The sequence below is a fragment of the Atta colombica genome, unplaced genomic scaffold (assembly GCF_001594045.1).
Source record: "Atta colombica isolate Treedump-2 unplaced genomic scaffold, Acol1.0 scaffold105, whole genome shotgun sequence".
In the NCBI taxonomy this organism is placed as follows: domain Eukaryota; kingdom Metazoa; phylum Arthropoda; class Insecta; order Hymenoptera; family Formicidae; genus Atta; species Atta colombica.
Window position 1 is genome coordinate 3,982,114 of NW_017259190.1, and position 11,140 is coordinate 3,993,253.

At 32.1% G+C, this 11,140-nt stretch overlaps 3 protein-coding genes across 3 annotated transcripts; 1 reads left to right on the forward strand and 2 right to left on the reverse strand.

The window, feature by feature from the left end:
- Positions 1 to 6: 6 nt before the first annotated feature.
- Positions 7 to 1,175, reverse strand: LOC108690163 (muscle-specific protein 20). The gene is made up of 4 exons (XM_018197325.1): positions 1,076 to 1,175; positions 545 to 756; positions 353 to 473; positions 7 to 224 (listed from the first exon to the last, which is right to left on the reverse strand). The coding sequence occupies exons 1-4, from the start codon at positions 1,103 to 1,105 to the stop codon at positions 33 to 35; spliced, it is 555 nt and encodes a 184-aa protein (XP_018052814.1). The 5' UTR covers positions 1,106 to 1,175; the 3' UTR covers positions 7 to 32.
- Positions 1,176 to 3,977: 2,802 nt separating this feature from the next.
- On the reverse strand, positions 3,978 to 7,427 carry LOC108688574 (cytadherence high molecular weight protein 2-like). Its single transcript, XM_018194885.1, has 13 exons — positions 7,415 to 7,427; positions 7,240 to 7,349; positions 6,791 to 6,960; positions 6,510 to 6,685; positions 6,381 to 6,435; positions 6,180 to 6,306; positions 5,973 to 6,100; positions 5,779 to 5,905; positions 5,552 to 5,694; positions 5,327 to 5,438; positions 4,945 to 5,244; positions 4,317 to 4,412; positions 3,978 to 4,064 (listed from the first exon to the last, which is right to left on the reverse strand). The coding sequence occupies exons 1-13, from the start codon at positions 7,425 to 7,427 to the stop codon at positions 3,978 to 3,980; spliced, it is 1,644 nt and encodes a 547-aa protein (XP_018050374.1).
- On the forward strand, positions 6,829 to 10,490 carry LOC108690128 (anaphase-promoting complex subunit 7). Its single transcript, XM_018197267.1, has 5 exons — positions 6,829 to 6,895; positions 8,465 to 9,277; positions 9,348 to 9,762; positions 9,842 to 10,116; positions 10,197 to 10,490. Exons 2-5 carry the CDS (start codon positions 8,472 to 8,474, stop codon positions 10,417 to 10,419), a joined length of 1,719 nt encoding a protein of 572 aa, XP_018052756.1. The 5' UTR covers positions 6,829 to 6,895; positions 8,465 to 8,471; the 3' UTR covers positions 10,420 to 10,490.
- Positions 10,491 to 11,140: the final 650 nt, after the last annotated feature.

Genomic DNA, 11,140 nt, shown 5'->3' on the forward strand with positions numbered 1-11,140 from the left:
AAAGGGATTTGCAAGCTGTGCCGAGTTTTAATTTACTTTCCAAGAAGAATTTTGCGAGTGGCACCGATGCTTTGGCCTGCCTGGGTCGCACCCTTGTTGGAACCCGCTTGAAGACCAATCACTCCTTGACCAGCTCGCAATTGTTCCTCTGTAAAATCACGTTTGCATTCGTCTGATGGCTTAGGTCCTAGATAAGGTCCTTTCCATTCAGGATGCTTGTATGTCTAAATGAACAGAAATATAAATGTTTTTTATTCTGACAAAAATCAGTAATTATATCAGTCAAAATTATTTATTTAAAGAAAATTATTGCAAAATTTGTATAAAAATTAATGATAATAAGAAAACGTACTGTTCGGCCGAGCGCGAACAATGTTGTTACTACTTGGGCTACATCTTTCTTCTCCCATAAGTCTACGGTCTGGAAAACATCGACGTCGTCCACTCCGTAGTCCTTTAACGCCTTTTGAAACCTACAACATATTCAATATACATAATCATATAATGTACAATCGGTATAAATATCTTACCAGCCGCTACTTACAAATTAATGTTTTCCATCATCTTGAACTGTCCGCCGGTACTGTTGATCTTTGGTACGGATCCAGGTGAAAGCTTGTTCATTAAATGGCACAAAACCTGACCATCCTTGAGCACCTCTTCAAAGGTCTCACCAGGAGGAAACTTCTTACCAAGGATTGATTCGATCCATTCCTGTGCCTCCTTCTCCTGTTCGGGGTTGCGTTTCGCCGCAATCTGTGTAAAATTATACGCGAACGTCAAAATTATAACTGTTGTTTAGCAGAAAAGGATTATTATGGAAATTCTTGAATCTTCAATGGATTGATAGAATCCCGCGATACTTCAAGAACATTTCAACACATCTCTTTCGAAAAAAATACAATTTGTTTTGTTAGATATTATCAAGCAATTGGTTTCTTTCTGTTTAAAAGTTAAGAAAAAATAAAGAACTCGGAAGAATAAATCACTATATGATACACGTGACCGTAAACGGATCGAAACGAATTACACCACACAATTGAAATATTATATGTGTATATAAATTAATATATACCTTAGCGCGCACTTGACGTTCTAGAGCCATCCTTATGATATTTTTGAAAAGACTGAAGTGCCGCGGCTTCTAAACGTGGCTTTTTATACATTTCGGAGGAATACGCAACCACCGTGGGCCAAGTCGGGGGAAAAATCCATCCAACAACGTAAGAAGGTTGTATACGGGGTGTCCTAAGAAATGTTCCGATGAAAAAAATGTTTCGTCGAAATTTTCCAGGGAAAATCGCCGTCGAAGATTCCTCGTTGTTATATTCATGTCGACTAGACTATGTACCTTCAAGGCTTTCTTGATATAATATTTTCTTCTTCATTGACTAGGTAATCGATAAACGAGATACTATCGGAGATACTTTTTTTCCCATGTTCCACATCATTGATGTGACACCATGTATAAGCGACGCAAGCGTGCGTGATTCCACACGTTTCGGTATTCTAATATTAGCGGCTTATTCAGTTAAACGAGAAATAGGTTTTCCGAAATCGCAGAGACGCGCAGCTGCTGTGTGAAAATTGGGCAACTTAGTAATGATTATAACATCCGGTAATAGACGAAACAAGATTCGCATGAATAAGTCACTGTTTTGTTGGCTACTTTTTATTAAAACGAGCCAATGTAATAAAATAACTATTAAGGATCTCAGATGTCGATTGCGATAATATCTATAAAAATGCAACGACAAGAGAATATTTTGATTTTTTTCATTGAATCTCACGATAATTGCCTGATAAAGCAGTCACACTGAAAAAAAATTTACTAAATTTTATTTCTTTGAATCGTAAACATTTACATTAAATAAATATTTATTTAATAAAAGAAAGATAAATGAATCAAACTAATGGGTTTTGTATCAAATAAGTAAATATTTATTTAAGTAAATATTTATAATAAGTAAATATTTATTTAGAACGATTTAAACAAATATTTATTAAAGTTTTTTTTCAGTGTAATTATCTGAAAATTCTTTTATTTTTTTAATATAAATTCGAGATTGCATATATTCCAATTTGAATCAAGAAATGATGAGAAACGAATGAACGATGAATAAATGAGAAAGGAGATATTACATGTCATTGTAGACGTTAGAATTAGAAAAACCTGAATACCTGATCCTTATTGGGATCCTATCCTAGATTTGATATACAATGTCAAATCTAGGATTGTCTGATTCGAATAAAACAATTCGCGTTGTTCTTCTGATTACAATGCATATTCCAGCACATAACTCATCAGTATAGGCAACGTGTCGAGGTCCTGACACAGAAGGAAAAAAAATACGGTCGCCCTCGTGGAAAGTGGGACGTGCTACTTTTAAATAGTTCTCTGTCATATGACTCGGGTTATTATTGCGCGATCCAGATTTTGCAGCAGATACTCTCCTGTCGTGCGAACGCAAGATAGAGAAAATACGGAAAATTATAGACATTCCGAGGACAAGGCGTTAAAAGTTCATTGCTAATATATAATGGACTAATGTAGGCGAGAACGCTTGAGAGAATTCAAGGAATATTAAACTTTACTCCTGCAAGACAATCTTATAATAAATCAATCGGGAAAAATTAAAATTACTGTACACGTTTTAGATACCAAAAGAGCAATAACTCATTCTCTTGAATTAAATAACATTTTATTGTTTTTTTTTTAAATTTTTAACTTTCGTGTGTCAAACTGTAAATTAATCCATTTATATGATTGAATCGTTTAGTTTCGAAGAGTAAATAACGCTTATTAATGTATATACACTTATTAGTATACATATGTAAATAATAAATATTAATAATAGTAATAATAAATAACAAATAATAAATATTTGAGTTAGATTTAATACACTTCTTAAGTTAATTTGTTTAACTTCATGATTTAATTTTAATTATGATATGAGGAATAGTAGCGATTTACAGAAATGATTAAAAATAACTCAAATTGGTTACAATATAACATATATAATAAATTTGATATTACGAATTTAATACATAATATGAAGATATGTTTTTAGAAATACGCTGTAACATCCGAAACGGAAAGTAACGAATACAGTATCTTCCAGAAAGACAGTAAGATTTGCGCGGTTTCATTACATTACGTAATTTGAATCTCGCGTATGTCGATTTAAAGGAGATCATTTATTGGTTGGATGGTGGACCGATGAATCACGTTTAAATTTAAGTTTTCTGCGTTCTTCCACTAGCTACAATATCGTCTGCTCCGTGTCGAAGGTGCGTAGGTGTTATTCCTAAGAGCGCGATGATGAGATTCCGTATTCTTGACATTATCTTAAATACAACTATTCGATACATTATTAGATACCAAAAGAGTAACGATAGCTTCATCCCTTGCATTTGAATAACATTTTATTATTTTTAACTTTTCGAAAATATAAATCAATCCATTTATGTAACTAGTTTCAAAATAAACAATATCCATATTAATGTATATTCTTTTTATTAGTAAATGTAAACTAAGAAATTAAATTTAATAAATTTTCTTGAGTTAAATTGTCTAATTTTATTATTTTAATTGAATTATAATGACATATTGAATAGGAGCTATGACAACTTATAAAAATGATTTAAAATAACTTAAATTAAATTTAAATTGCTATTATAAATTTAACAGCGCTGATTTATAATAAAGTTTCTGATTCATATTTATAATTTCTTGATTAAAATCTTATGTATTTGTGTATAAATACATTTTAAATTAATTTCAAATTGAATTGAGAAAATATTATGCATATATTGAAGATATATAATAAAATAATTTTAATACAATAATAGAGCTAAATGAAAAAAAAATTAACATCGAATGTAGCTTCTAATTCATATTTATAATTTCTGGATGAAATTTTATATTTTCTATAAATATATTGTAAATTAAATTTGATTGAAATTCTTATATCTTTTTAATCTTCTCGTCGTTTGGTGTAAGTACGTGGTTGAGTAGGACGCGATTTGAAAAACTTTTTTCCTGTTGATGGAACCACATCTTGCTGTATGAAGCAGAAAAGATCAATGAAACATAATTATTTCAATATCCTGAACCGATAAGTGAATGAAAAAGGATAAATAAGATTATTATATATATATTAAAAAACTCGTTCACTCTCACTTTCACTTATTTCAATAGTTCTTAACTCTCCTATTTGCAAAAAAAACGTTCATTATATTATTATCCCTTTTTACTTTTAACATTTTCTTTTTGACTTTCTTGTATTATATTTATATTTAATAAACATCTATACCTTGTCCTGACTTTGTCTTTTTTTCAAAGATGTACGAATCAGTTTCTCTGACGATGATATATCTTCATCGCTATCCAATAAACTCGCGTTAGAAACCTCAAAAAAGAAATTCAACACATTAATAAAATCTTAATCTCATATTTAAAAAAATTTTTTTAATTCTTATTTCCTGAATTCTTGCAGAATACAGAAAGTTTGTATGAATCATCAAGCACGCCGAAAAAATATCGATTCTGAAGAACAATTACATTTTTGTCAAGGACTTATAAGTTTGAAAAGTGTAGCGCTCTGATTTTTTTCTTTGTTGCGCGCCTACAATAATAAACATGTAATTATTTTTTAATCTGCTATTATTTGTTCTTCCATCAAGAACTCGTTCAGCATATATATTGCTTGTGTATTCTCTCTTGATATTAATCATTTTAGTTTGGTAATTTATAATATTTTTTAACTCGACTGATTGTATTCTATAATGATTTTTTAAAACTGATACTCTGTTGGTGAGCTTGATTTATATATTTTCATACAATCTGCGTTCTAAAAGAGTTCAAAAAATAAAAATTTAAGAAATTTTTTAAATATCGCAAACTAAGAAAATTTTATTACACTAAAATTTTTTGTTTATTACCTTAACCTTTGTGCTTTCTCGTGTTATAATTTCTTTTTCCTTCTGAAGAGTTTTTAATTGATGTTGAAGCGTGTTAATAGAAAATTCGTTGCTACTCTTAGTTTTTTCCAGAATTTTTTGCATTTCAGCGTTTTGCTTTTGTGCAAGTTGCAAATCTTTCTGTATATTCGAAAGTTTATTTTCGAGATTCTTGGAATAATCTATTTCGCTACTTAATTTTTTTTCTATTCTGTTTACATCATTTATGAAACCTGTCTCTCTTAGTTTCAATGAGTTTAACATCGTCTCTAAATGCTGAATCTAGAAAATAATATTGAATTAGTAAAGACTAATATTATATTGGTCAAAATTGTTGAACGAGTCTGTACATAATTTATTTTACTTTTTCCGTTTTTGTACGTAATTCATTCTCTAGCATATTTTGCGTCTCCAGTAATGCTTCGCTCTTAGCACACATTTGGTTATATCTTGCCATTATCACCTCGATTTCATTTCTGTCATAAAAAAAAATTACTTAAATCTTAATAATTTTAACGATAGAGCAGACAATCTGAAAGATATTTTTATTTTTAAAACTTCATCAAATTTGATTAATATAAATACTCACTTGTACATGGAGATTTCATTCTGTAATTTTGAAATAAGTGTATCCTTTTGCGCTATCATATCCGTAATATTGATTTTATCTTGTTCTAATGTATTTAATTGTGATTGTAAACTTTTGAATTTTGTTTCTAGTCGCTGTTGTTCCTAAAACAGATATTAAACTTACAACATTAATAAAAAAAGAAAAGAGCTAAAAGGATCTTTTAGAATTTCTTTTTAACAATGTACTTCAATGAATAATGTTTTTTCCTTAGCGTGTGCGCTCACTAATTCATTTTTCTGTGAATGGAATTTCCGCTCGACGTCATTTACTTGTTCTTGCCATTTGTTTTGCTCCATCAGTGCCTCCTGCATTCTAAAAAAATTGCTTAGTTAATACTATTATATTCGTACAATTTATTGCGTGTGGTGTGATGACTTACTTCTCTTCTTGAAGTAGCAATTTATTTTCCACTTGTGCGGCAGATTTCGCGATGTCGCATTTCTCTTTCTCGATCGTCTGCAGTCGCAATTGTAAATTCTCGCATTCCGATAGCAACCGCTGTTGTTCCTAAATTAGAAAAGACATTCAAAATAAATAAATGGAAAAAAATTGTGGGATCTTTTTAAAAACTGTTTAAACAACATACTTTGACGAGCATCAACTTTTCCTCAGCATGTTTATTCGCCAATTCATTCCTCTGATTCTGCAACTTGTTTTCAGAATTTTCCAATTGCTTCCACAATTTATTTAGCTCTGCCGACCCCTCTTGTAATCTGATTCAAGAAACGATTTTGATAAAAATCTTTGTTTATGCGATAAACTGTCAGAAGTATAACGAAAATTATACCTTTCTTTTTGAAGCTGCAATTCATTTTTCAATTTTGCAACACAGTTCTCCATATCTGCAATTATAGAATTAATTGTTTATGATAATGAGCCTAAAATTAAGATTCAAACCATATATGTAAAAGTATACCTTTCGATTTCGCCTCATTCTGTTGTAGCTTCTGGATAGTTTCTTGCTGCTTTAGAATCACGTCGTCGTATAAGGTGGATAAACTAACGTGATGTTGCTGAAAACTGGCAAGGCTCTCTCTGATGTAATTCATATATTCCGTGATATTCTCGATGTACGGCCAAGTTGCGTTCAGTCTGTTGCCAAAAAAAGAAAGTCAAGTCGTAGAATATATAAGAGAGATTCGTGTTACAACAATTGTTCGTGTTACAAAAAAGAAAGAAGAAAGAAATGAGACTTATTTTGTTTGGATCTCTTCCTTGTTGCGTATGTCTGTTTCCAAGGAGGCGGACAAAGAGGCCTGCGCCTCCTGGCTCTCCTTCAGTTTTCGTCTTAGACTTTGGATTGTACGGTCCTTATTCTGCTGGTTTTGCTGCTTGTCATCATGTGTGCAAGAACCTTCATTCACCTGCTACTTCCATAAAATATTCATGAAAAATTATTTTCCTTGCTTATTATAGAGCATCAAACTTCGATCAAACTTGAATCAACTTAAGCGGCTTGAATTAATTTAATTGGAAGAAAGCTTAATAAAATAAAGTTTCAAGTTGTATAATTCATTATGTCTGTATTTAATTTTTCCTTCCGTGTCAAATAAAAAAAATTAAGAATCCTATTTACTATTAAGTTAATTGGAGTTTGATTGAAGTCATCATTATAGAAATTACTCTTGAGCTGTTTGTATTCGTACTTCTTCCGTTTGCTGTAATCTATCATTGTTCCCTGTTTGGTTCATCCATTGTGCGATCATTGCATCGATAAACTTGCCGCTACTTTGCGTGCTGCTCGCGCGAACTTTTTCTATAAGTTTCAGATGAAAATCACGACAATCACGAAGATCAATTAAAGCGAAAGACAAAACTTACCTTCTTGCTGCATGTTTTTTTGTTTTAAAATATACTTTTTAATTGATTTATAACAATCGAAGCTCAATTCGAATTTTATCTACTTTGCAGTTCAAGTCGCAGATGCTCAGATGTTTAACAAAAACTTCACCTCGCTTTTACAATTTAATATGATTGGTTAAATTTAAATACCAATCACATTTTACTACTTCTGTTATATTCCATATACACTGCCAGTATTAAAAATCTATAGTATATGTAACTTAAACTATAGATTTTCAGTAATGATAATACATGAAACATGACCTAATTTGTCTCCGTTTGTCTCTTACTTTTTTATCTTCTTCTAATTCTAAGAATTAAAAAAAGATAACGAGTAAATTAAATCGATTTTAAAGTTAATCTACATTGATTAACTTTACAAAAATATAGTGGTAAGCGGTACTGGATTTTACATTCTTGCAAAAATAAAGAAATCGAATGAGGCAATTTCGAATCAGTATATTTGTTGATAATTTTTTTGTATTATGATAATGTGCAATTATGGAAATTAGCAATAGAAGCTGTTTTTACTGGAAATCCTTTAAATCCGGTTTCTAGGATATGAAAATATTGCATAAAATAAACGATGTGAATTAAATTATTCTTGGAAAACATAAACAGCGCTCTGTAATCGGTTCGTATTTGTATGAAGTATCGCGCAGCATACTGCAACGTTCTCTGTCGGTCTATCGTGCAAGCATTTCACTGCACTTCGCGTTCAGCGTCTCCGAATTGTTTTCAGGTTATATTTACATCGTGGTGGAACATAAAACCTTAAAAACAATATATTTTGAAAGAATATTTCCAACAGAAACGAACGCTCACGTCATATAATAGTGCCAGTTTAAAAATGCAGAAAGAAAAATGAGTATTTAATTGAAGATAGGAATAATGATTTTTGTAAGATTTGGTGTTTTTGTGATGTTACAGTCTGTGAAATTTTGAGAACGCTCTCACGCTTCCTTTTGATTCTATTATCGCACAATTTGAAGTCTGTTAGTAATCTATTAAATTTTATTTCAAAAAAAGATTAACCATGTCAGGACTATTCGAGCAGATCAAGCTGCTTTATGATCAGGCACTTTATTGTAATGTGATCTCTCTGACGAACTTGGTGCTTTCTCTCAGCGAACACAATGCTGATTTGCTACCTGGTTACAGCAAGTTTCATGTATACGTTTATTACGCAGATGCTCACTTTCATCTGAGCAAATATCGCAGAGCAGAGACTCTCTACAAGAAGGCTCTGCAGTTCCGTAAGTGTCTGTTAAAATCCAAAGGTACAGGGAAACCTTTATTGGATGGACAGAAGGATCTGCCATCGGATGTCAATATCAAATATCAAATTCACTTATGTCTAGTCAAGTCCAAGAATTTGCAAGAAGCTTTGCAAGTGCTACAGAGCATTCCTGGCAAGCAGCGTACTGCCAAAGTAAACATGGCACTAGCCAAGATGTTTCACGAGCAAGGAATGGAACGATCTGCTATTACCACATACAAAGAAGTGTTGAAAGAATGTCCATTGGCTTTAGAAGCAGCCGAAGGTCTTCTTTCTTTAGGAGTAAAGGGTGTGGAGGTCAATTCTCTGATCGTCGGCTCCATCTCGAATTCGATGAATTTGGAATGGCTTAATACGTGGATCAAGGCTCATGCACATATTCATAATAGAGAATACACTCATGCCGTGAGCACTCTGAGATCATTGGACAATGTTGTTTTGCTTAGGGATAATTTCAATCTATTGACTATCATGGGCGAGTGTTATTATTATGCGGGTGATGATAAGAATGCTCTGTTGTGTCTAAGGCGAGCTCGCGTTATTGAACCAGATATAACAAAAGGGTAAGTCCACATTTAGAGATTTATTTATATATTACACGGAGTGCTTATTGTTTGTTACTTCTCTCTACAGGGTGGACATGTATGCTGCAGTTCTATACAAAATGCACCATATCAAAGAATTGGAACGGCTGATACCAGCGATAACTGCTAACAACGAATGTACCGGCGAAATTTACGTAGCAATGGCATATTCCCTGTTTGCCGCTAGAAAGTTCAGCAGAGCAAATACTCTTACTGCTCAGGCATTAAATCTGAATCCTAATGACATAGAGGCCACTATATTACGGGGTAATCTTCTTATCGAGCAAAAAAAGTATCAGGACGCTTTGTTCTTTTTTAGACACGCCGTGCAATTGAAACCATATAGATATGAACCACATAAAGGTTTAGTAGATTGTCTTGTTGGGATGCATAGGTTGCGAGAAGCTCTGAATATCGCCAGCAGCTCTTGCAAACAACTTGGACACACTACAAGAGTTCTAACAGTGAGTTAAAGTTAAAAGAAAATGTATCTAAAATATACGTAAATTAAAAAATATATAACAATGCATTTTGCGTTTGCAGTTATATGCATCCGTCTTGATGAAAGATCCTGTGTCAGTGAGCAAAGCTAAGAACCTTCTCGAAAAAGCTTTATCTCAAGATGAAGTCTACTTACCTGCAGTGTATTTACTCGCGGAGATATATGAACAGGAAATGAATTTGGAAGCAGCCATCGAACTACTCGAGAGACAGGTGGAGATTCACTCTACCTGTAAGCTCCATCAAACTTTGGGAGACTTATGGGCAAGAATGCACAATGAAGAGAAGGCTCTAGATCATTATGTGATAGCTTTAAAGTACATATTTCATTTTTGTAATTGTTGATTTACATCATGATTAAATCTATAGATGAAGCTTATCTAATTTTTGTCTTCAGCTTGGATCCAAACAACAGGAGAGCTATAGAGGGAATGCACAGATTAGACAATTCTTCTAGTAAATTGGATTCCGCTTATTATATGACCGTTGGTGAGGAACAGGCTGATACAACTTATGATGTCGGTGATGGTCTGCCGGATACAGATAACGATGAGGCACCCGAGGAGAGCGAGACTGAAGCCATTTGGTCGGACATGGACTTGGAAGCTAATAGTCAATAATCATTCTTGTTATAGAAACGAATAGCCAGTGAAAATTGATCGAAATTTTGGCTTCTAAACTAAGTCCATTAATAACGGATTTCTTGAAAAAGAATCTTGGAAAAATAATAATTTGTACGAATGAAATGAGACTGAGATTGTTCGTGATTATTATTTGATAGGATTATACATCGTAGACAATTTACTTCTTTTTATAATAAATTCAATGATTCTACCGTTGTGGAGCTCTGTTGCCTACTTTTAAAAATGTCAATGTTTAATTTTTATTAATTTCTATTACGAAAATATTTTCATAAAATGGAGAATATCAGGAGGATTAAGGCAAATGAACATGTACCTATTATTTGTTATATTAGTTATATTAGCAGTTACAACTTAGATTTCGATGAACAGCGCAAACTATTCAATGATAAAATATACATATATAGATTGTAGCAAGTCATAATAATAATAATTCTTAGATCGATGTAAAACAATATCACATCATTTGCTGAATAGGAAAGCTTATCACTGGCTTGCGATTTGTCAACATGCCTTTCCATATCTTTTTTACACCTGATATGTCGGTATTGTCAAGGATTCAAGGATAAAGCCTCAATTACCGGAAATATATTCGTGGCTATGTAACAATACTACATTCGTCAACAATATCCGTATATGTATGTGTATATATATCTACATATATATATATATATATCTACATATATATATATATATATAT

Excerpts from the sequence above, each read along its gene's own strand:
- LOC108690163 (XM_018197325.1), bottom strand. The coding sequence starts at position 1,105 with ATGGCTCTAGAACGTCAAGTGCGCGCTAAG. Across the intron at positions 757-1,075 it reads AACGTCAAGTGCGCGCTAAG|ATTGCGGCGAAACGCAACCC; the intron begins GTATATATTAAT and ends AATTTTACACAG. Across the intron at positions 225-352 it reads TGTTCGCGCTCGGCCGAACA|ACATACAAGCATCCTGAATG; the intron begins GTACGTTTTCTT and ends CTGTTCATTTAG.
- LOC108688574 (XM_018194885.1), bottom strand. Across the intron at positions 6,686-6,790 it reads AAGGAAGAGATCCAAACAAA|ACTGAACGCAACTTGGCCGT; the intron begins ATAAGTCTCATT and ends TTTTGGCAACAG. Across the intron at positions 5,906-5,972 it reads TTGCTACTTCAAGAAGAGAA|AATGCAGGAGGCACTGATGG; the intron begins GTAAGTCATCAC and ends CAATTTTTTTAG.
- LOC108690128 (XM_018197267.1), top strand. The coding sequence starts at position 8,472 with ATGTCAGGACTATTCGAGCAGATCAAGCTGCTTTATGATCAGGCACTT. Across the intron at positions 9,278-9,347 it reads GAACCAGATATAACAAAAGG|GGTGGACATGTATGCTGCAG; the intron begins GTAAGTCCACAT and ends TTCTCTCTACAG. Across the intron at positions 10,117-10,196 it reads CATTATGTGATAGCTTTAAA|CTTGGATCCAAACAACAGGA; the intron begins GTACATATTTCA and ends TTTTGTCTTCAG.